The sequence below is a fragment of the Myotis daubentonii genome, chromosome 5 (assembly GCF_963259705.1).
Source record: "Myotis daubentonii chromosome 5, mMyoDau2.1, whole genome shotgun sequence".
Lineage (NCBI taxonomy): Eukaryota > Metazoa > Chordata > Mammalia > Chiroptera > Vespertilionidae > Myotis > Myotis daubentonii.
Window position 1 is genome coordinate 24080447 of NC_081844.1, and position 23677 is coordinate 24104123.

The 23677-nt window shown below is 55.3% G+C and overlaps 2 protein-coding genes across 7 annotated transcripts; both read right to left on the reverse strand.

Moving 5' to 3' along the window:
• Positions 1 to 60: 60 nt before the first annotated feature.
• PTGER1 (prostaglandin E receptor 1) lies at positions 61 to 3779 on the reverse strand. 2 transcript variants are annotated; one of them, XM_059696645.1, is made up of 3 exons: positions 2777 to 3779; positions 979 to 1949; positions 61 to 420 (listed from the first exon to the last, which is right to left on the reverse strand). In XM_059696645.1, exons 2-3 carry the CDS (start codon positions 1927 to 1929, stop codon positions 157 to 159), a joined length of 1215 nt encoding a protein of 404 aa, XP_059552628.1. In that variant the 5' UTR covers positions 1930 to 1949; positions 2777 to 3779; the 3' UTR covers positions 61 to 156. The 2 variants fall into 2 exon arrangements, with proteins under 2 accessions (XP_059552628.1, XP_059552627.1); XM_059696644.1 differs by lacking the exon at positions 61 to 420 and having other exon boundaries at positions 687 to 1949.
• A 1151-nt stretch (positions 3780 to 4930) lies between these two features.
• On the reverse strand, positions 4931 to 18108 carry GIPC1 (GIPC PDZ domain containing family member 1). Of its 5 annotated transcripts, none has more exons than XM_059696652.1 (9): positions 18012 to 18108; positions 15742 to 15793; positions 12871 to 12958; positions 8189 to 8509; positions 7412 to 7597; positions 7117 to 7297; positions 6239 to 6351; positions 5832 to 5913; positions 4931 to 5719 (listed from the first exon to the last, which is right to left on the reverse strand). In XM_059696652.1, the coding sequence occupies exons 4-9, from the start codon at positions 8474 to 8476 to the stop codon at positions 5568 to 5570; spliced, it is 1002 nt and encodes a 333-aa protein (XP_059552635.1). In that variant the 5' UTR covers positions 8477 to 8509; positions 12871 to 12958; positions 15742 to 15793; positions 18012 to 18108; the 3' UTR covers positions 4931 to 5567. The 5 variants fall into 5 exon arrangements, with proteins under 5 accessions (XP_059552635.1, XP_059552638.1, XP_059552636.1 ...); XM_059696655.1 differs by having other exon boundaries at positions 8189 to 8537; XM_059696653.1 differs by lacking the exon at positions 18012 to 18108 and adding an exon at positions 16921 to 17230.
• Between the last annotated feature and the right edge of the window lie 5569 nt (positions 18109 to 23677).

The window sequence follows — 23677 nt, forward strand, 5'->3', positions numbered from 1 at the left end:
CTGCCACCCCCCAGCGGCCACACGCGTGCTGTAGCACCAACGGGACACACCGCCCTGGGCTGGTCCGAAAAATGGCTTTATTCCTCGAAGGCTCCGCGCTGCGGACCTTGCCCGGCATGGAGTGGTCTGGCTTAGTTGCTGGGCCTCCGGGTGTGCCTAGAAGTGGCTGAGGCCACTGTGCCGGGAGCTGCGCAGCGAGCTGGCCTCCCAGGTGCTTCTGGTTAGACCCAGCGCGGGGCTGCCCTTGGCGCCGGGCCTCCGGGGCAGGAGGCGAAGCAGTTGGCGCAGCACGGCTTGGCGCAGGAGGATATACACCCAGGGGTCCAGGATCTGGTTCCACGAGGCGAGGCGCACGGCCATAAACAGCGGCCTCTGCAGGGAGCTGGAGCCCCAGCCCCCAACGGCCAATACCACCAACACCTGCGGGAGAAGCCGCTGTGAGCGGTGGAGTGGTGGTCAGAGAAGGGGCCCAGCGATGGGTGGGGCTGGGGTGGATGGGAGCTTGACTGGAAGGTAAAGGGGTTGTGAGCGTCACGGAGGAAAATGGGTGTCTTCGTGAAAAGGAGCTATGGAAAGATCGGCGAAGAAGCGGGGCCTTCATTGAGTGGGGCTCGGACTAGAAAGAAGAGAAATCCCAGGTGTCCCAAAGGAAGAAGAAAAACGGTGTATGGGGGTGGTAAGGGGAGGGGGGCGGAGCCAGAGAATGGAGTGTCAGGGCCTAGAGGTGTGCGGCTGGGGAGGAAGCTTGTGGGGTTGGGGTGAACTACGAAGACCCCAAGTAAGATCAGGGGCCTTGGAGGAGGGGTGGACGTCAGGGAGAGGGCAAAGGGCCGGGTTTCTTGACAGGTGGGGCTTGAAGGGGGCGGGACTCTGGCTGGGGAAGAGAGAGAGGACAGGAATATCCTCGGATGGAAAAGGTAGTCGGGGCCCAGGCGGGAGCAGGCAGAACTTGGCTGAAGGGGCCGGTGCGCCCCTCACCAGCAGCGGGCTCCAGCAGATGCACGACACCACCATGATGCCCACGAGCTGGCCCACCATCTCCACGTCGTGGGCGCGGGCTCTACGCGTTGAGCCACGGCCCAGGATGCCGCTGGGGGCAGCGGAGGCCGAAGCGACGGAGGAGGCGGAGGAGGCGGAGGCCGAGCGGAGTCCGCGCCCACCCCATCGCCTGCGGCTGTCGGGGCCTGAGGTCCGGGATGGCGGTCGCGAGCGGCGTCGCCAGCGGGCGCGGAGCAGGGCCAGGCCGCTGAGCGTGTTGCACACGAGCGCGGCGAGCAGCGCGGCCAGGCCGAGGCCGGCGAAAAGGCCGGCGAGCAGTGCCTGGCCCCAGCCGCCCGCCGGGCCCAGGCCGATGAAGCACCACGTGCCGGGGTACTGCAGCTCGTAGCGGCCCACACGCACCAGGGGCAGCAGAGCCACGGCCAAGGCCACGGCGGCCAGCGCGGCCAGCACAAGGCGAGCGCGGGCCACCGAGACGTGCGAGGCGTGCAGCAGGGGCCGCGTCACCCCCACACAGCGCTCCACCGCCATGCCACAGCCCAGCAGCAGTGGGCACAGGCCAAAGAAGACCATGCAGCCACCCAGAAAGTGGCAGGCGCCTCCGGCCGGCGGGCGCCCCGCGGCGTACAGGCGCAGCACCAGTGCCCCCGGGATCACATGGCCAGCCAGGTCGGTGGCCAGCAGGCTGGCGACGAACAGCAGGAAGGTGGCCGCCGAGCGGCGGCGCCGCATGCGACCCAAGGCCTGAGCAAGCAGCGCCAGTGCCAGCAAATTGGACACCGCACCCAGCGTCATGGAGAAGATGGGCAGCGCTGGTGATGCGCCCCCGATGCCCGGCGGTGGCCCAGTGGATGCGTTGGGGGCCACAGGTGCAATACACGTGGTCGCCTCGCCCACCAGGCTCAGGTTGAGGGGCCCGTAGGGGTTCATGTCAGGTGCCGGGGGTGGGGCTGGGGAGAAGAGGAGGGCAAGTTGAGGCTGGCCCAGGGCACAGCGCCCACTGGGACCAGCTGATGGTCCCTTTTTCGGTCATTAGGGCCCAAGTGACCCCATGGCAACTCCAAAGACCCTGGTGCCCAGTTCCTGACTCCTCCTTCGCCTCTTTCCCTCCCAGCTCTTGCTCCCAGCCCCACTCTGCCTCACTGCCTACTTCCCGGTTCACTGTGGCTCCCCTGGCCCCAGCCCCCTGGTCTATCATAGCCTCTGGGTCTCATAGACCCATCTCCCATTTACATCATAGCGAATTCCTGGTCCCCTGCCCCATGTGATACTCGCGGACCCATTTCTGATCCTAGGGCTCCACATGACCCACTGCCCCGTCTCAGACAGCCCTACTCCAGTCCCATCCTTGATGCCCACAGCTCCACCTCTGCCACTGTGGGCCCCTCTCTCCCCACTGCACTGTCTGTCGCCATGGCCCCATCTCTGTCCCCCACATTCCCATCTCTGAGCTCCATTGCTGTCTCCCTCTCACTCAGGCCCTATCCGACCACAGCTACCTCCCCCAGGATGCCCCAGGGTTCCACTTCCGCCAGCTCCCCGTCCCTGCCCGAGGCCTCAGGCTGACCCAGGACCACCCCTCCCTTGATATCCAGTGGTGAGGGCTGAGAGGGCATTACTGCCCCCTGGGCCAGAAGGGAAAGGAGAAGGGACAGATGGTTAAGAGCAACCAGGACAGATAGGGCTGAACACAGGATGAACAGGTAGAGGGAACCATGGCCCCATCCTTCTGTGCCCTCCAGGCCCACCTGAGATCCTTGCACCCCAGTCTTCTTACCTGGTGGTGCCTGGAACACCAGGTCCCCATCGCCTGCTTCTCAGTCCCCGCTGTCCGCTGCGCTCCAGCTCTCCGGCAGGCCGCTCCCTCCCTCCCTTCCTACAGGGGCGGCTCCTCGCTGGGCTCCCTGCCTCCTCTGGCTGCCCACTCAGGCCTCCAGGGGCTGCTCCACCCAGCACCAGCCCATTGAGGGGCCTGGGGAGGGCAGAGACCCCCACTCTCTGCACTTCTGGCAATGGGTAGGGGTCACTCTGGGCCCCAGCTCCCCTTATGAGGAAGGGGGGCTCCCATGGATCTGTCCTGGGCCCCCCCGTGACCCTCTCCTCTTGGTAGGGCAGGAGCACCCCCCTTCCCCCCAGGCTTGGGCCTCTCGCCTGCCTCATTAATAAAGTGGATAAAATCTAAACACTGGAAAATGTGAGCGTCGCCAGGGGCCGGCTGGGGCGGCTGCAGGGGGTGCCGCTACGCCCATGGGGGCCGCGAGGTTGGGGGGCTAGCCCTTGTGGGGGCAGCAGATCTCCTTTGCCCTGCCAGAGCCTTCATGGATGTCGGGTGGGTGGTGGTGGGCACTGCCTTAGGTGGACTAGTTTGGGTCAGGCCCAGCCAGGCCAGGAGACCCGCCCACTATTTACACAGGAGCTTAAAGCCCAGGCCAGGGCAGCAGGGAGTCATATCCCTGGAGGGGAGGAGGACGAGGCCCAGTGACCAGGGGGCTCTCCTACTAGGAGGTCCTGCTTCAGGATGTGGTGAGGGACACACCTGTGGACACACAGCTGCAGCCTCACCTCCTGCCCTGAGAAGTAGGGACAGTCTCACACCTGAAGACACACTATCATATCCCCGAACACCCTGAGACCAGCCACCATCTTGGCCTGTCCCCAGCCAGCCACATTCCTCAGAGCCTTGGAGTCAGCCATCATCACACCCCTGAACTCACTAAAGCATTTACACCCCCAGCACCAGAGACATCCCCATAGTAACTGACTCTAACACCCTGAAATACAGCCCCCCAGCCATATCACTCAGAGATACCCCCTAACAGTCCAAGTCACACTCCACACCCAAAACACGAGGAGTTGCAACGCCCTGGACTCCCCGAGATCTTGCTGGTCACCCCCTACCCTAGAAACAGGAACATCCAGACACACACGCTCACAGTTCTACAATCACATACCCACACTCTATGTAGACACTGCCATTTATACCCACAAACACCTCAATACAGTCTCACATCATCAACACAGATATACAGTCCTACTCTCAACACTGAGACACACCCTTTCAGTAGAAGGCTCCTAGTGGTACGGACACATGCACGGAGTAACCCCGACAACTGCTACCCCTGCCCCACCAGAGAATATAGCCACGCACCCCCAGCTCAGGGCACTCCCACTTCCCCCACCTTGGAGGCCAATTGCCCACCCAGCGGAAATGGGGAGTGGACTGGGCTCACATTTCCCCCCTCGGCTCACTCCCCCCAACATTCCTGCAGGGACCTCCAGCCTAGCTGGCTCCCCTCCCTTCAATCCTGGCTCTTCCCTCCTGGTCTGGCCAGGGTCCCGCCCCACCCCCTTCCCAGATCCCCCTTAAATCCTTGAGGGTGAAGAGGGTTGTCAAAACAAGCAGGCCGGGTTTCTGTCCAGTGCACAGCATGGCCTGCCGTGGACACCCGCAGACCCTGCACATCCAGTCAGGTGGTGTGTGGTGGCATCGTGGCTGCTCCCCGAGCTTCAGGGATGGGCTGCTCCCCATAGCACTTGCCCCAGCCCCCAGCGGGCCTGAGGCCGGTTGAGCCCCCTCCCCACCAGCTTTCTTTTTCCAAGCCAGGCTTCCGCACCTCCTGGCCCTGGTGCTTCCCACCACCCTGGGCTGTAGCCAGCAGCCTTGTGCCCACTGTTCACATCAGGCTGGGGTGGCAGGAGGCACTGTTCCAAAGGGAGCAAGACTTGAACCCTCAGTCGGCCAAAAAGCTCAGGCCTTGCCTGGAAGCCTGGTGGCCCACAGCCAGAAGCCTCATCAGGCGGAACGGGTGGGAGGGGGCGGGCAGCCACGGCCAGCTCCTAATTCAATTTGGAGCCCGGGGAGGATGGATTTCAGCTGCTACATTTTTTCCCAGCCTGGGCCCATCCCACACTCTCACTCCAAGGCCACCAGACAGGTCCAACAGCAGAGTCTTTATGTTCGACAGCAAATTCAGATACAAAAGCCCACCGCCATCATCCCTCATGCCCTGTGTGTCCAGAGCTGGGCTGAGGGAGACATAGGAGTGGGGTGGGGAGGTGGGGGGTTCACAGCAGACTTGTGTTTCAAATGCAGAGGTAGGGAGCTCCTCTGGAGGAATGGCGGGAGGGGGGGTTATTGCATTTGCTGGGGGGGGACGCTCCCCCTTTTGAATTCCTTATGTCAGGAAACAAGGAGGTCAGGACCCCCAAACAGAACCCGAGGCCGCAGGGAGACAGAGGGACCAGTTTGGCCGCTGATGTGGAAAGTGTTGCGGGCAGGGTCTGGCTGCCCAATCTGGCTGGTCCCTCCCAGAGCCTGATCTGGCTGAGGTAGGTGGGGAACAGGGTGGGAGTAGGGGGGCAGCTGGGGACCCCAGCCAGGCTGGGAATCAGGGAGGAGTGGTACCGACTGGAGTGGGGCAGGGGCTCAGCCCCACCTCCACGCCACATCCTGGGACTGCTGGGCCAGGGCCAGGCGGAGCCGGGTGCCGGAGCCTGGGCGGTGGTGCCCCCATCCCTGGGGCTCCCACCAGGCCCGGCTCAGGTCATCGCAAGGTCCAGTGGGAGTCCTAGTATCGGCCGACCTTGGCGTCCCCAATGGCACCCCAGACGTCAAAGACGAACTCATCAGGAAAGGCAAAGTCACCAAGCCGCTCATCCAGGGCCTCGGCCAGCTCGTCTGGATTCCTCTTGTCCTTCCCAAGCTCTACCATGGTGGCCGCTGGGGGTGGGGGAGCAGAATGCAGGTGGTCAGGGCAGACCCAGGCCACAGGACCTGGAAGCCTCCTCCCCCAGACTCCCACCCCTCCCAGATTCAAATGCCAAGCACTCACCCAACTCTGTGTCCCTGATGCCCATGTAACTCTCCAGCAGGTCATCTACTTTCTCAATTGCCTTCTCCTCAAAGGCCGAGGGCTGGAGGTGGGGTGGGAGGAGGGACAGGGGCATCATAATCATGTAAACATAACTCTAATTGTATTTACTAAGTGCCAGGTCTCTTTTTGCCACTTTATCTATATTAACCCTCAGTTCATTCTCAGGACAACCCCGACATTATCAGTATTATTATCCCCCCATTTTACAGATAAGGAAACTAATAAGGCCAACAAGAAGGGTCCTAGAGCTGGGAGGAGGCAGAGGTGGGTTTGAATCCAGTGCCTGGAGCCCCTCAGCTAACAGGTGATACTGCACCCTGTGAGTGTGCAGGGAAGGGGGCCCGGGGCCCAGCTGGAACACTCACCAGATCCTCTACAGTGGCAGGGCCCCGGGATCGGAGCCGGAGAGTCCCTCTGCCAGTGCCCAGCTGGGGGCCAGAGCCAGGACGGCCACCCCCTGAACGCATGCTGATCATGTCTGTGGGCGACAGGGGAGGTGTGAGAGTGGGGGAAGCCAATTCCAGCATGTTCTGGACAGGAACCAAGACATCCTGGTCTTAGACACTCCCCTCTACCTTCTCCAAGCTCCTGCAGGCTCCAGGGGCAGTGGGGGCTGAGGTGATCCCAGGAGGGCAGGATTCCTGACAGACTTGGCATGGGTGGGAGAGGGGCAGCCAGGGGCTGGGAATGGAAAAGGCTAAAAGGGACATTAAAGGGGATCACATCTCTCCCAGGGCCCAAGGGAAAGGAAGGGGATGGGGCCTTGATCTCTAGCTGCTCTCCCCAGGGTCATAGGGGGGAGGGAGGGAGGGGCATAATAGCTGCTGGGCCATGGACCAGCCCTAGCTGCTTGGGGAAGTGTTTCAGAGTCCCCCACCCCCACCTTAGGGGCCTGGAGCCCATTCCTGAGAGTTAGTGAAGCCAAACTGGAAAGTGTGGGGGGGCTGGCACAGGGCAGCCAAGCCTGGCTTATAGGGGCTGGGGGGGTTGGCGGAGCTGGCCAGGGATGGGGGCGCTTGGCTGGGCTAATGGCTCCTGGAAGCTGGATGCGGGGGCAACTTCCTCCTCGTCCCCACCCTCCTCCCAGGCTGGGCGGAGGGCCAGCACCCCCTTCCCCAAGGCAAGGCGGAGCTGTCCCTCTTTCCAATTAGGCCTGCTGGGCGTGGGGCGCCACCTCCTGGTGGTTCGTGGCACTGCAGCCCGGACCCAGGTATATTGGGTGGTCCAAGCAGCAGCTCCTCACCAAAAGCTTTGCGGGGCTCCGTGAGCTTCAGTGTGAAGGTGCGTCCTCGGGGCAGCTCCTTGAGCAGCCGGGCCACCTCGTAGTGCCGACAGCCCAGCAGGCTCTGCCCATTGATGGCCTCGATCATGTCGCCCACGTTAATGAGCTGGATGTGGTCAATGACGCTGCCCTCCTTGATGCGCTGAGGAGCGAGGAGCTGTCAGCCCTGTGGCTCCGCCCCCAGACCTATGGCCACCCTTCTCCTCCCCCCCAACTCCCCCCCCCCGCCCCCCCCCCCCACACAACCCTCAGGCACCTTGATGAAGGCGTAGCCGGCCCCGTTGTCCGTGATAGTGAGGCCCAGCGCCTCCTCCGACTTGAACACCTCCACCTCCTTACGCTGCCCCTTGACATGGGCAAAGATGAAGTCCTCCAGCCCAATCTGGCCCCCCAGGAGCTTGTCCATGTCCACTTTGTGGGTGTTGAGGGTGCAGAACATCACCTGCAGAGGTAGGAGACACTTAGCTCTCACCTCCCTCCCTCGTCCTTTGAGGAAGAAGGAAAGAGATTCTGGAAAGGCCTGGGGGTCCCCACCCCAGTGCCTGACCACTCCAGGAGCCAGGGCAGGGCCCCACTGGGATGTCATCTCAGCAAGGGCTGAAATTTCTGTCCTGGCAAAAATCTCCCTGCCGGTTCCAGGGCACAGAGCCTGGCCCACGGTGGGTGCGTAGTACATGCTTGTGGAAAGCATGAAGGGCAGACACCCACCCAGCTACTGAGACCCCTGTGGCTACTTCGTGCTCAATCCCTCCTGTCCTCTTTCCTTGTGCCCAAGTCCTTGGGGTCAGGCCTCTCTATGCATCTGGAGAAGTGAATCTTGCACCGGACCTCCAGCCCCCACAATCCACTGGGGTGCAAGCCTCTCAATGCATGATGGGAATGCAGCATCCAGCCCTGGTCTCCAGTTGCCCATAATTCTGTGTGGCATAGGCCTCCGCATCTGCGGCTTTGGCACTGAGCCACAGTTCAGGACCAGAATGCACGTCCAGGCCTCCAGCCCACCGTCAGAACCCCGAGACTCCCTGATGTGTACCTCGGCAGCTGGCAGCCGGAAGGCCTCCGCGATCTTGCCATACAGCTCCTTGACATTGGTAAAGCCCTCGATGCGACCAGTGGGACTGCCGTGGGCCAGCTGGGTGTGGAACACAAGGCGGGGCCGCAGGGCCGGGGGAGGGGGAGGCAAGCCCATTTGGGGCCCCCCTACCCCACCTCCACCCAGGGGCCCCGGCTCCTCCACACCCAGCCCACCACGGCCTGGCTCAGCTTCTTCATTTTCCACCAGCGGTGGCGCCTTTTTCCGCCGCCCCAGTCCCAGTGGCATGAGCAGCGGGAAGAGGGAGCACGCCCAGGAGATCTGCAGGGAGAGAAAGTGGGTTTAGGGCCTGCGCAGTGGCCCCAGGACATCGTTCCCCAACCTTAGCACCTACAGGCCCAATGACAGCGAACAGTTCAAATCCCTGGCCCCAGCACTTTCATACTCATCCTATCTAATAAAAGAGAAAAATGGTAATTGGCGTACGACGATACCCTTTTCATTGGCTAATCAGGGCTATATGCAAATTAACTGCCAACTAAGATTGGCAGTTAACTGCCAAGAAGATGGTGGTTAATTTGCATATGTAGGCACAATGCAGGGAGGTGAAAGGGAAAGCAGGAAGAAGCCCCCTGCCACTGACAGTGATCAGAAACCCAGGGGGGAGCTAAGAGCTGGGGGGCAGGGCAAAGGCGGCCCTGGGGCCGCCTTTGCCCTGACCCCAGCCATGATCGGAGAATCAGGTGCCTTTTCCGCCCTGGCCAGTGATAGCAGGAAGTAGGGGTGGAGCCAGCGATGGGAGCTGGGCACGGTCGAAGCTGGCAGTCCCGGGAGCTCGGGGTCCCTTGCCTGGGCCTAAAGCAGAGCCCACGATCGCGGGGCCGCTGCAGCTGTGGGTCCCTGCTGCCCGGGCCGGACGCCTAGGCCAGAGGCCTCAGGCCTGGTCAAGGGGCCGATCCGGTGATTGGTGATCGGAGGGTGATGAGGGTCAACTCCTCTGGCCAAGGCATCAGGCCTGAGTGGGGGGTGGAGCCGGGGATTGGGGGGATATGATGGTCCCCTTGCCCAGGCCTGAAGCCTGGGTCAGAGGCGTCAGGCTTGGGCAGGGGGTGGAGCAAGCGATCAGAGGGAGATGGGGGTCCCCTGCCCAGGCATGATTCCTGGGCCAGAGGCCTCAGGCCTGGGCGGGGGCCAGAGCCAGTGATGGGGGGAAATGAGGGTCCCCTGCCTAGGCCCGACGCCTCTGTCAGAGGCGTCAGGCCTGGGCAAGGGGCCGATCCTGCGATTGGAGGGTGATGGGGGTCAACGCCTGAGGGCTCCCAGTATGTGAGAGGGGGCAGGCTGGGCTGAGGGACACTCCCACACACACACACACACACACACACACACACACACACACACACCCAGTGCACGAATTTCGTGCACCGGGCCCCTAGTATATAATAATAGCAACTACTATCTATACAACCCCATGCTAACTGCTCCATGACCTTACTTAATTGTTACACTGCATCGTGATGTAGGGATCATATTATGTTACTAGAGGCCTGGTGCACGAAATTTATGCTGGGGGGTGGGGGAGGGGTCCCCTCAGCCCAGCCTGCACCCTCTTGCAATCCAGGACCTCTCGGACAGTCGGACATCCCTCTCGCAATCCAGGACCACTGGCTCCTAACTGCTCGCCTTCCTGATCGCCCTTAACAACTCTGTCTGCCTGACCCATCACCCCTAACCACTCTGCCTGCCTGCCCGATGCCCCTAACCACTCGCCTGCCTGCCTGATCACCCCTAACCACTCTGCCTGCCTACCTGATCACCCCTAACCACTCTGCCTGCCTGCCTGATGCCCCTAACCACTCGCCTGCCTGCCTGATCACCCCTAACCACTTGCCTGCCTGCCTGATCACCCCTAACCACTCTGCCTGCCTGCCTGATGCCCCTAACCACTTGCCTGCCTGCCTGATCACCCCTAACCACTTGCCTGCCTGCCTGATCACCCCTAACCACTCTGCCTGCCTACCTGATCACCCCTAACCACTCTGCCAACCTACCTGATCACCCCTAACCACTTGCCTGCCTGCCTGATCACCCCTAACCACTCTGCCTGCCTACCTGATCACCCCTAACCACTTGCCTGCCTGCCTGATTGCCCCTAACTGCTCACCTGCCTACCTGATCGCCCCTAATCACTCTGCCTGCCTTCCTGATCACCCCTAACTGCTTGCCTGCCTGCCTGCCTGATCACTCCTAACTGCTTGCCTGCCTGCCTGCCTGCCTGATCGCTCCTAACTGCCTCTGCCCCTGCCGCTGCGGCTTCGTCTGAAAGGACGTCCAGAAGGTCGTTTGGCTGTCCGGTCTAATTAGCATATTATACTTTTATTATTATAGATTAGTGGTTCTCAACCTTGGCTGCACATTAGAATCACCTGGGAATCTTTTTAGAATCCTGATTTCTGGGCCCCATCCTCTGGAAATTCTGTTTCTTTGTTATGGGGTGGGGGTCACAACATTAGTAACAAAGAAACAGAATTTCCGGAGGATAAGGCCCAGAAATCAGGATTTTAAAAAGATTCCCAGGTGACTCTAATGTGCAGCCAAGGTTGAGAACCACTGTTATAGATGATTACACCCATTTAACGGATGAGAAAATGGAGGCCCAGAGTGGTTAAATTCCTCTTTTCTACTAGAGGCCCAGTGCACGAAATTCGTGCATGGGAGGGGGGAAGGGGTCCCTTAGCCTGGCCTGCACCCTTTCAAAACCTGGGACCCCTCAGGGGATGTCCGACTGTCAGTTTAGGATCCCGCAGATGGGGCCTAAACCAGCAGTCAGACATCCCTCTCACAATCTGGGACTGCTGGCCCCTAACCACTCTGCCTGCCTGCCTGATCACCCCTAACTGCCTCTGCCTGCCTCCCTGATCCCCCTAACCGCCTCTGCCTCCCTGATCGCTCCTAACTGCTCGCCTGCCTGCTTGATTGCCCCTAACCGCTCGCTGGGGAGGGTGTGGCTGGCTGGGGGAGGAGGGGCCGTGGTCGTTCTGGTCTCTGGTTGTTCCACAGCTTCAGTTGCTGGGCTTTTATTATATAGGATCAGTCACAGTCATTAGTGCTATACAAAAAATGTCTGGCCCTCCCTTCAAAGCACATAGGCAGAGGCACTTACAGACCCTTATGATTGGGCAGACATGTCACTAGTTCTGGACAGTGAGTTGTGAGAGGAAGTAACATGTGACATTTCTGAACTGAAGCATTTAATTACTAGAGTGAGAGCCTCTGGAGACCTATCTCTCCCTGGCAGGGTGACCAGCCACAACTGAAATGGTGGTGGCTCCATCAGGCCAGGCCCTACGTGACTACAGTGAGTGGAACTTCCCAACAAGCTGCAATGGACACGGAGCAGGAATGAAAATTAAACCTTTGTGGAGTTTGACCACTAAGATTCTTGTTCAGCCACTAAGTTGTTTGTTCCTGAGGCACAACCTGTCAGGATTGATAGAATATTTTTCTTTCTTCTCTCCCCCCACTGTCTCTCTTACTCCCCTCTCCCTCCCATCAAACAATATTTTTGGGGTATTTACAATAATCCATACACCATTTCAGATACTTCCTTCAATAAGCAGGTCCCTGGCTTGGGCCACCATGTGCAGTTACACAGTTATTCACTGGGCAAAAGCACCAGACCCTGGTGTGGTGGTGTGTGTGCTCGGAGGAAGGGCTGCCTTTTCCTAGTTCACTCCTAGGTGCTATCCTGGCTAAATGGGGCCATGTTGTGCTGCCCAGAGGCATTCATTCAGAGGAGAGGTGTAGCTAATATAACTTCTAATAGTCCCATGAAGACAATCAAACAAGAACAGGTCTATAAACAAGGTCAGGGAGGGCTTCTCTGAGCAGGTGAAGCTGAATCTGAGACTTGACTGATGGGAAGAAGCATCCACACGGGGATGTGAGGCAAGAACGTTCCAGGCAGAAGGCACAGCCAATACAGAGCCCCTGAAGTGCTGGGCGTGTCTGAGTAACAATAAGGAGGCCTATGTAGTTGGGACAGAGTGAGTAAGGGGGAGAACAGGAGGAGAAGAGGTAAGGAGGTGACAGGCATACATAGCAGGGCCTTGTGGGCTGCAGGAAGGACTTGGGCTTTTGCTCTGAGTGAGGCAGCAGCCATGGCGGGTTCTGAGGAGAATCACAGATCAACCAGAGACCAGTGGAGATGGAGCGGAGTAAGCAATGGGAGGGTATGGAGAAGGAAAGTAAAAGAGGTGACGTTAGCTGACTGTGCAGGGCCTTATAGACTGGGAAAGAATTCAGATTTCATTCTTCAGTCACATGTCCAAAGTCACGGAGGCTGGCTGCATCCTCAGGTCTGACTCCCAAGCCCAAGGTAATAACCAAAAGCTGTCCCCTAAGCGGCGCTATTTTCCTGGGCCTCAGATGCCTGGTCTGCAGATGGGGACATTTTATCCCTGGCAGGTTGTGGTGAGGATCAAATGAAACCAAATTCTATTTTTCTGTGTAAAGACTTCCTTCCCTCCCTTCAGACCGCCTATTCTGGGAGCTGTCCTAGATTCAGCTGAGCCCAGTGGGCTGCACCCATCCTCATGCATCCATCATTCGTTCGTTCGTTCATTCATCTATTCTCCAACCCCTCCTCCAGTAGCACCTGGTCCAGCCCCATCATCACTCACCTAGACTAGTGCAGTTGCCTCCTCCAGGTTTTCCAGCTTCTACCCTTGCCCCCCACAGTCTCTTGTCAACACAGTAGCCAGAGTGATCCTGTAAAACATAAGCCATATCATATCTGTCCTCCGCTCTGAACCCTCCCAGGGCACCTAACTCAGAATAAAAGTCAATGTTCTCCCCTCAGCCCATGAGCCCCCAAATATCTGCCCACCCCCATTAACCTCCCTGCCCCCACCTCCTCCTACTCTCCCCCTCGCTCACTCCCTCCTGTTACATAGGCCTCATCCCAACACATTAGGCATAGTCCTGCCTCAGGGCCTTTGCCCTGGCTATGCTCCCTGGTATCCATATAAATCACTCTCACATCTTTCAGGTAGAAAATATATTTCATCCATTTAGCTTGTTCATTATCTGTGTTCTAAAAGGGCAGGGAATTCTGTCTTATTCATACCTATATTCTCAGTGCAGAGACCAGTGCCTGGCACATAGCAGATGCTCAATAAGTATTTGTTGAATGATTTATCCTAATATTCACCAGCCCACCAGATTCTATGCCTGGCTCTGGGGAGATAAAGAGGCACAGGAGTAGTCTCTGCCCTCAAGGGGGTCTTGTTCCCCAGCAAAAACACAGGTCCCACCTCTATGGTCCCCTTTCCCTTGCTTGTCAGCACCTGCCTGAGCACAGGGCAGGCGCTTCATCTACCCATGGAGACAGGTATTGTATCTCTACCTTTTTGTGTGTGTTTTTTCCCCCACTCTCCTCATAATCAATGATGCTGAATACCTTTTAATACATTTATTAACCACTTCGATTTGCCTTTTTTGTTACTTGCCTCCTGCACACCCCCTACTGTGGATATGCCCGTAACCAAGGTACATGCCCTTGACTGGAATCGAACCTGGGACCCTTCAGTCCTCAGACCAACGCTCTATCTACTGAGCCAAACCGGTTAGGGCAGTCTTTGCCCATTTAAAAATAATTACACAGCCCGGCTGGTATGGCTCAGTGGATTGAGCATCGTCCTATGCACCAACAGGTTATTGGTTCAATTCCCGGTCAGGGCACATGCACAGTCAGGGCACATGCATGGGTTGCAGGCTCGATCCCCAGTGGGGGGCATGCAGGAGGGAGCTGATCAATGGTTTTCTCTCATCATTGATGTTTCTTTTCTTTAAAAAAAATATATTTCTTAAATGGAAGTAATTATGCAAAATAAAAGTAATTAATGACAAAAAAAAATATATTTCTTTATTGATTTCAGAGAGGAAGGGAGGAGAGATAGAAACATCAATGATGAGAGAGAATCATTGGTCGGCTACCTCCTGCATTCCCCCTACTGGGGATTAAGCCTGTAACCCAGGTATGTGTCCTTTGCTGGAATCGAACCTGGGATCCTTCAGTCCGCAGGTTGATGCTCTATCCACTGAGCCAAGCCGGCCAGGGCCATCATTGATGTTTCTATATCTCTTTCTCTCTCCCTTCCTCTCTGAAATCAATAACAATATATTTTAAAATAAATAAATAAAATAATAAACATATTTTAAAAAGTAAACAAATAAATAAAACTTTCTTCATGAAGCATTAAAATAAATAAATAAATATTATTACACAGCTTGTCTTTTTTTCTTATTGATTTGTGGGAACTCTTTATATATTCTGGATACTAATGCTATATATATATCCTTAATACTAGTCTTTTTAAAAAATATATATTTTATTGATTCTTTACTGAGAGGATGGGAGAGGGATAGTTAGAAACAACGATGAGAGAGAAACATCGACCAGCTGCCTCCTGCATGCCCCCTACTGGGGATGAGCCCTCAACCAAGGTACATGCCCTTGACTGGAATCGAACCTGGGACCCTTCAGTCCGCAGGCCAAGGCTCCATCCACTGAACCAAACCGACCAGGGCTTAATACTAGTCTTTTATTGGTTACTTCATTGATAGTACCCATCATTGGATCTAAAACACAGTAGGCACTAACTGAATATTTGACAAAAAATAAATTCTGAATGGATAAACCAGTGGTCAGCAAACTCATTAGTCAACAGAGCCAAATATCAACAGTACGACAATTGAAATTTCTTTTGAGAGCCAAATTTTTTAAACTTAAACTGTATAGGTAGGTACATTGTTATTAACTTAATTAGGGTACTCCTAAGCTGGCCTTTGCTAAAAACATCCTCAATCTGATTGAGGTACGCATGAATTGCTCGCCTCCCCCGCCTTGCGTATCCCGCAGCCCCCCTGCGCCATGTCTCCTGTCTTCCGACCAATCGACACCCCCCATTTTTTCTAACGCCACTTCTTCAAAATACACTCGCCCAGGCCGAAAACCGACTTCTGCGCATGGGCCACGAAGTTTCAATCGCACTGTACCTGCGTGCCCGCTGTGGTATTTTGTGGAAGAGCCATACTCAAGGGGCCAAAGAACCCCATGTGGCTCGCGAGCCGCGGTTTGCCGACCACTGGGATAAACCATTACTGTCTCAAGTTATTTCATTACACTCAATGATTAAAAACAAAAATACTCATCATCACCTCCTCTGATTCCCCTCCATACACTGGAAGGCAGAATGCTAAGGGCTTGAGTCTGAAATCTGGCCTCCCCACTTCATAGCTGTGTGGCCTGGGGCAAGTATCTCAAGCTCTCTGAGTTCTAAGGAAACCCTACATGTGCCAGGAACAGTTCCTGGAACACACTATAAATGCTGGTGAATAGCCTCAACCTCCTTATTCTTTTTGCCCACAGTCACTACCCTGGTTCAGGATGGCTGCGTGTCCTCATCTGTGAGGTGGGTGGCTAATGACTTTGCCTTCCAAGACAGAAGAGGCAGGGTGGCCTGGGTTCAAATCCCACCTTTGCCACTTACCAGCTGTGTAGCCGTAGGCAAGTCACTTCACTTGAAGGGGCCTCAGTTTCATCTGAAAAATGAACGGAATTCCTGTCTCTGAATGCTTGTGGGATTCAGAGAGATTATGCATGTAACCTGCTTAGCACTTTCCCTGACATTCAATTTAAGGAAGCTGTTATTATTACTGTCGTTATCATACTGCCTCCTCCCTTGCCTTGCCCAGGAACATTCCAGTCCTCTCTGCCTGCCAGGGCCTACTCTAGGCCACCTCCTCCAGGCAGCCTCCCAAGTTTGCCCCACCATCTTAGAATTGCCCCTAGGGTCCAGACGGCTTAGGCCCATGAACTTAATTACATGTTGCCCTGGCAGAACTCTTGTCTTCCAGTCTTAGGCTGTTATTTAACTCCATGTCTCTATTTTAAAATGTAAAGCAGATCGTGTTACCCCCCTGCCTCAAATTTTACAACAGTTTTCTTAATGTGACCCTTGCCTCGCAGAATCGCCACCTTGGCTGCATCTCCTGCCTCAGCCACCCTATGCCAAGCTTGGTCCAGCTGCAGAGCCTTTGCGCTGGCTGTGCCCTCTGCCTGGTCTTTGCAGGGCTGGTTCCCTTTTTGTCATTCAGGCCTCAGCTCTAAAGTCACCTCCTCTGAGAGCCCCCTTTGTCCAGAGTTTCTATCATGCCACCCCCTCATATTTTATTCATAGCACTTATCATCCTTTGTAGGTGTCTTCTTTACTTGTTAGCTTGTTTGCTGTCTGACTCCCCTGCTAGAATGACAGCTCCCCAAGATTTTTCTCTTGTTATTATCGAATCCTCTGTGCCAGGAACAGTGCCTGGCACAGAGTAGGTGCTCAAGAAATATTTGTAGAATGGATGAATATATTTTGTATCTTCATTCTGCGTGCTATCTGAGGCCCCAATCCTCAGAACATGTATGCCGCGGAGGTGGTACCTGCCACCCTCTCCCCTGGTTCTCAGGCTCCCTTCACACCTGAACACAGGGCCAGAGAAGAAGAATTTCAGCCCCAGAGCTGAGTGGATTAGCTGGAATTCCAGCATCCCCATCCTCTCTTCCCTGTGAAAGGCCTGAAACTTAGCAACCCTACAGCCACACAGAATTATAATGGGGCGGAGGGGGGGAGGGGTGTGTGTGTGGGGGGGGGGGGGAGCAGGAAGCAGGGAAGGGAGCTCACACAAGCTCAGCTGGAGAGGGGGTACCACGCCCAGGTTCCCCTGTCCAGCAGGGTATTGCTTTGCAGAGGAGGGCGGGAGGCCTCTGATTCAGTCTTGAAAAACCAGCTCCTGGGTGTTTCCGGGGAGAACGCCTACTGCCCTGGCATGGGCCCAGGCTTCCCAGGGGGACCCAGCAGGCATGGGACTCCAGCATCCTGGCCCCTGACTTTCTCCCCGGAAGATGTCACTCTATTCTCAGGACCCAGATACTCCGGCCTTGCTTTCCCACTGAGGGAAGAAGAAACATGGGGACAGCTTATTGCTTAAGAGGCAGCTGTCTGCTGAACTCTGGAGGGTGGGTGTGGGGGCGGTGGGAAAAGCAAAGACCAGCAGGTGTGGCCCAGATAGTATGTATGGTGTGTGTGTGGTGGGGGTGGGGGGAGGGGGGCAGCAGCAGGTGGAGGAGCTGCTCAGGGACATCTGAGCCATGAAGCCACTGGACATGTAGCCATGTAGTCTGGCCTCTGAGGTCTGGGTTCGAGTCCCAGATCTGCCGCTTACTAGCTGTGCGACCTTGGGCAAGTCACTCCACCTCTGGGTCTGCCACTTCACTCCTAAGAGAAGTAACAGTCCCTCTCATGAGGTGTTTAAATTCAGTGGTCCGCACGGTAGATACCTGACACGTAAGTGTTCACTTAATGCTGGTCGGGGTGGTTTTTTTCATTATTATGATCGGGACCCGGTCCTTCCCAAGCCCCGCCTGGGCCCTGGAGGATTGGGACGCGGCCAGCTCCGGGGAGGTGCCTGGGTAGGGCTCGGAAACACCGACCCCCCGTCTGTTCCCGTCGGGACGGGGCTGTCCAGAGGGGCGCAGCGGCAGGGTGCGGCTGGAGACCCATTCCAGCGGCGGGAAGCGCAGGCCCCCTGCCCCGAATGGGGAGGGAGGCGCCCGGCTGGGAAGGGGCCTCAGGCATCCCCCTGCCAGTCCAGCGGACTCCGGCCGCCGCGTCCATCGGGCCGGCCCCACCCCGTACGATCGGCCGATCCCCGCGAGTTCACGACAAGGTCCCCGGAGCCGCAGCGCCGTGACCCGCCTGCGGGGACCACTCACCTGCGCCGCCGCCTCCCTGCGCGCGCCCGGCTCTGCCCTCCACAAACTCCGGCTGGGGCCTCTCCCGCAGCCTCGGACGGGGGGCGGGGCCGGAGACCGCGCCCGACCAATCAAGAGTGGCCTCCTGGAGCTCTTGGCCAATCCACGCCGCGCTTCAACGACTCGGGTGGAGCCGACCGAAACATTCCAGAGGGAGCCCGCCTCGTCCGGCTCTTCCCGACTTCCCTGCCCTGCAGCGCAGTGGACCTTCCCGCCCCTCCTAAGCCGCGGCGGGCTATACCACCGCAGGGCGGCGGAGGGGGGAGCTGAGGCTGGACCCCGGCGAATCGAGGGGAAGGAAGGAGACGAGTTACCAATAGGAAGCTGGGGCCCTGGGCCACGTGCTGTGGGTTGAGTGTGGGGGGGGGGGGGGGGAGAGCGGGGAAGGGGGGACGGGGTGTAACCAGCGGGGGACTGGCCGTGGGAGCCCGGTGACTGAGGCTGAGTTTGGGGGAGAGAGTGCAAACTCTCAACGTCCCGAAAAGCATACCTTTAGAAGGCCTGGGAAAGGCCGAGGGCAGCCCCCAATCCAGTTCTCCGCCTGGCCTGGCCTGCCCCTGCCCCAGCCCGAACCTCTTCCGAGCAGATAAAAAGATGCATTCATTCCAGGGTGGCGGGCGGGGACTGAAATGAATAGGGAGGGTCCTGAGTGTCCCTGCTTCCTGGAGTGTACAAAGGACAAGGGCATTTATTCATTCATTCATTCACTCATTAAATATTTAATGTACCCGTGGTCGTGGTCGGTGCCAGGCTCTGTCCTATCTCTACAGACACACCGACTAGTAAGCTGAACGTGCTCCGGGGAGAGGGAAACAGTGCGTGCAAAGGCCTGGAGGCTGGGCAGAGAGATTAAGTCCTTTAGGATAGGAGCTAGCACAGCAATGTGAAAGGATGCAATGGAATGGAAGACAAGGGCAAGATGTCCTGTTCGCTTGTTGGTTAGACCAGCAAACATTTAGAGAGCACATACAAGGCGCTAGATTACCAAGGGAACCCAGGCAACCCAAGCCTCTGCCCTCAAGGAGCTGACCTTTCAATGATTCAGTCTCCTCCATCTGACAGTGAACGACCCGCCACCCCACCCGATACAGAGCATGCATGTGTGTGTGAGAGGACCAGGTAATCTCACCATCTCCAGGTTTGGCTTGTAACCGGGATTGCTCAGGCGGGAGCAGATCCGAGAAACAAAGACACAAACGTATCTCGCAAAAGCCAGGACGCTCAGTTCTCAGGGCAGGTAAGAGATTTCCTTGTTCTACTTCAAAGCGGGCCACTTGGGCAGCTGAGGCTAGACCAAGAGCTCGCTGTGTGTTCTGGAAACTGTAGTTGTTGGAGGCCTCTAACTGCTACGACCCTGCTCAAGCCTGGTTAAATGACAGGCTTTGCAGTCCCCAGTGTGAGCCACTGTGCATCACAGCCACACCAGGACCCAGCAGAGGGACAAAGTGAAAAGGGAGAGTGGGCCCTGGGCTTAGCTGCTGAGGGCTGCCGCGTCGGGCCCCACCCAGCTGGCAAACACCAAGCTCTCCATGGCAACAGGTTCAGCTATTGTCCTCCTCTTCCTGTTCGGCTGACCTCTGCCACTCCCACTGAGCAATGGGTTGCCTTAGCTGGCCCAGTGCCTTCTGGGGGACTGTGCCCACTGCCCTGGTTGCACCTGGCATCCGAGATTCTCCCTAGGGCAGGATGTAGGGCCAAAGGGACAGTAGTGTCCCTAGCCAGAATCCACCTGAATCCATCTGTTGACTGATGAGGAAGTGCCCAGGGAGAGGTAAGGGAATTGCCAAAGGGCATAGAACAGTGCCTGGCACCTCTTACCCTCTTTTTGAGTTCCAGAGGCATGAGAACTGAGGCTGGGAGACCCAGCTGGTGAGGAGCTGAGATTTGAGTGTTGCTTCATCCCCTTTGGGAAAAATAAAAATCTGGACCAACTATTACATGCAGATGGAAAGGTTGAATTAGAAAATCACCATTTTTCAGCCAATAGATGAATAAATGATTCATGCAAGGCTCATCATTGAGGAAGTGGACATTCCGCTTCAAAGGACCAGCCTGCAGATTTCTTGTTAAATATATTTCTTTGTTGATTTCAGAGAGGAAGGGAGAAGGAGAGAGAGATAGAAACATCAATGATGAGAGAGAATCATTGATGACCGTCTCCCGCACACCCCTTACTGGGGAACGAGCCCGCAACCCAGGCATGTGCCCCCGGCTGGAATCGTACCTGGGACCCCTCAGTCCACAGGCTGACGCTCTATCCACTGAGCCAAGCCTGCTAGGGCTGCAGATTGATTGTTAATTGTAATGGGGAAAAGGTACCAATGGGGAACCTGGAAGGCACCACCTTAACCAAGTGATCAAAGTTAACATCACCAGTGATGGGACTGGCCATGTTCACATGCCCCCTGCTGTGATGTCCTGAGCAGGACACAACATCACCTACAAAATACTTTGTCCTGCCTGAAGTGTTTAACCTGAATCTAATCTTGAGGAGACAATCAGACACACCCCAGTTGAGGTGTGTCTGAAAGGAAGGAAGGATGGATGGAAGGAAGGGGGAAGGAAAGGAAAGGGAAGGGAAAGAAAAGGAAAGGAAAGGTGAAAAAATTGACCTGGACTCTTCAAACAGATCTATGTCATGAAAGGCATAATCAGTCCCTAACCAAATGAATGAATAAAAGCCTGGGGACACTTCTAGATTGAAGGAGGCGAAAGAGAGGTGACTACCAAAATCATAGACCCTTGATTGGATCCTCCATAAAAATGTATTACTCAAGTTAATTTCACTGTTGATTTTATTTTTTACTATTTTAATGTGGATATTAAAAATTTTTTACACAGAACCTAGACACAGAACCTAGAGACAGAACCTAGCGAGAGAACATGGCAAAAGATCCTGGACAGAAACTGGCCACAGAACCTAGAGACAGAACCTAGCGAGAGAACCTGGCTGAAGAACCTAGAGACAGAACCTGGCTACAGAACCTGGATAGAACATGGCAAGAGAACCTGACTAGAACCTGGACAGAACCAGTCTGGAGAACCTAGCGACAGAACCTGACGACAGAACCTGACTGGAGATCCTGGATAGAACCAGGAGAGAGAACCCAACCATGCTGGTCAACTGAATGCTGCCTCCGTGTCATTCCTTCTTCGCTGACTCCGTCCACACCTTTGGGGACCCCTGGACCTGCTGGGGTTGGACCCCGGCATATGGCGCCCGAACAGGGACCCTTAAGTAAGCCCCCCATTCTCCCAGGCAAGCGCCCCACACTCGGGACGGATAGGACTCCACCGTAGGAATACACGGTCTATGCCTCAGAGAGTTGTGTTCATTTAAATTATCAGCTCCTGACTCCAACCTTGTCTTTTAGTCCTAAGCAACTTCCATCTCTTTCTAAAGAGACCTCCTATGTACCAAGTCTGGGTTAGAGGCCCCTGCTGGGCATTTCCAGGGCACCTTGTTCTTTCTCTGTCATGGAGACTGTTGTGGACTGAATTGCAGCCCCCAAAGATTCGTGTGTTAAAGCTCTGTGCCCCGGTACACCTCGGAGGGTGACAGTATTTGGAGATAGGGCCTTTTAAGAAGTAGTTAAGGTTAAATGAAAGCATATGGTGGGCTTCAGTCCAATATGATTGGTGTCCTTATCAGAAAAGGGAAAGACTCGAGGGATGTGCCAGCACAGAGAAAAGGACATGGAGAAGGCAGTGGTCTGCAAGCCAAGGAGAGAGGCCTCAGAGAAACCAGCCCTGCTAGCACCTTGATCTTGGACTCACCACCTGCAGAACTATGAGGAAAGAAAATGAAAAGGTGTGTTGAGGGGAGATGAGGACACATTTGTAATACCTTAACTAATAATAAATTAAAAAAAGAGGGGAAAAAAATTTATAATTGCCCTATCTGGTTTGGCTCAGTGGATACAGCATCAGCCTGCAGACCGAAGGGTCCAAGGTTCCATTTCTGTCAGGGGCACATGCCTGGGTTGTGGGCTTGATCCCCAGTAGGGAGCGTGCAGGAAGCAGCCAATCAATGATTCCCTCTCCCTTCCTCTCTAAAATCAATAAAAAATAATTTAAAGATAAAAAATTTATAATTACATATGTGCTTGCATAGTTCTACAGAATAGAAGTGGGATAGAGAGCCCTTGTCAGTTTCAACAATTACAGATAATGTTTAGATAGAGGCAGGCACTGTTCTAAGAATTTTATATTTATTAAACCATTTAACTCTGAATGGCCTTGTGAGCTAGCTACACTGTTCAGCTTTGCAAATATATCCTCCCATTCCGTCATGTGATGATTTGCTTATATTCTTGATATTCTTCATTAGAGGGAAATTCTTAATTTCAATGTAATAGAACTTATCCATTTTGTGGATTGTGCCTGTAAAATTTAATCAAGGAGGCCCTTTCTATTGTTAAATCACAAAGGTATTCTTTTTAAAAATACATATTTTTACTGATTTCAGAGAGGAAGGGAGAGGGAGAGAGAGAAACATCAATGATGAGAAAGAATCATTGATCAGCTGCCTCCTGCACACCCCACACTGGGGATAGAGCCCTCAACCCAGGCATGTAACCTGACTGGGAATTGAACTGTGACCTCCTGGTTCATGGGTTGATGCTCAACCACTGAGCCACGCCAGCCGGGCACAAAGGTATTCTACTTCATTTTCTTCTATTCATTCTCTGGTTTTACTTTTCCTGTGTCTTTATTCCATTTCTAATCCCCCTTGGGTTGCGGGGTAGGATACAGTCATACTTCTCCATAACCTGCACTGCTTACCAGCTATGTGACCCTGGGCGAGCCTCTTCCCCCATGTGCCTCAATCTCCTCATCTGTAAAATGAAGATCATCATCATAGTACATGGGAATAATAATTCTAAAGTTGTTTTAATTAATATTAGGATAAAATGAACTACTTTGTGTCAAATGCCTACAGTGGCTCCTGGCAGGTAGTAAGTGCTCAGCCCACTGCAATTATTAAACTACATTGAGGGTACAGAAATGAATAAACCGTATGGCATAATAGAAACATGATCTAAGCAGAAACCATTACTAAGCTCTTACTATGTGCCAGGCCCCATGCCGACTGCTTTTTAGGCGTAACCCCACTGGATACTATCCCCTTTCTATAGAGGAGAAGACTGAGGCTCAGAGAGGGGGAGCCACTGGCCCAAAGTTGCACAGAGACTCATGGTGTGGCGCTTCAGCTCCAACCCCAGCACATGGGACATCCCTCTGGGGGTGTGAGTTGCATCTGCCTCATTTGAGCCTGGCTCTGAGATGTGGGGACAGAGCAGACTGAGGAATGATGGTGCTAAAGCACATTGCCCTCGCCGACTGGTCTCAGAGTTTGATTGCCTGGCTATTAGGGGCCGGTAGGTTGGACTCCCCTTATAGCCTGACAGGACTGGACTGAGCGGGACAGGCCTGGAGGGGAAGAAGAGGTGGTCCCGACTAGGCTAGGTCTTGTGGCCTTAGGTCTCAGCCCCAGCTTGGGTACCTACCTACCTTTGGCTACAGGATTTTAGAATGTCGAGATAAAATCTACTAGCAATGCCTTTTTATGAATGGGCAGATCTCTTTCCTATCACCAATCATTTCCTATCACCTTGTCCCCACCT

Excerpts from the sequence above, each read along its gene's own strand:
- PTGER1 (XM_059696644.1), bottom strand. The coding sequence starts at position 1,929 with ATGAACCCCTACGGGCCCCTCAACCTGAGCCTGGTGGGCGAGGCGACC.
- GIPC1 (XM_059696652.1), bottom strand. The coding sequence starts at position 8,476 with ATGCCACTGGGACTGGGGCGGCGGAAAAAGGCGCCACCGCTGGTGGAA. Across the intron at positions 6,352-7,116 it reads GGAGCCCCGCAAAGCTTTTG|ACATGATCAGCATGCGTTCA; the intron begins GTGAGGAGCTGC and ends TGTCGCCCACAG. Across the intron at positions 5,914-6,238 it reads CTGCCACTGTAGAGGATCTG|CCCTCGGCCTTTGAGGAGAA; the intron begins GTGAGTGTTCCA and ends CCCCACCTCCAG.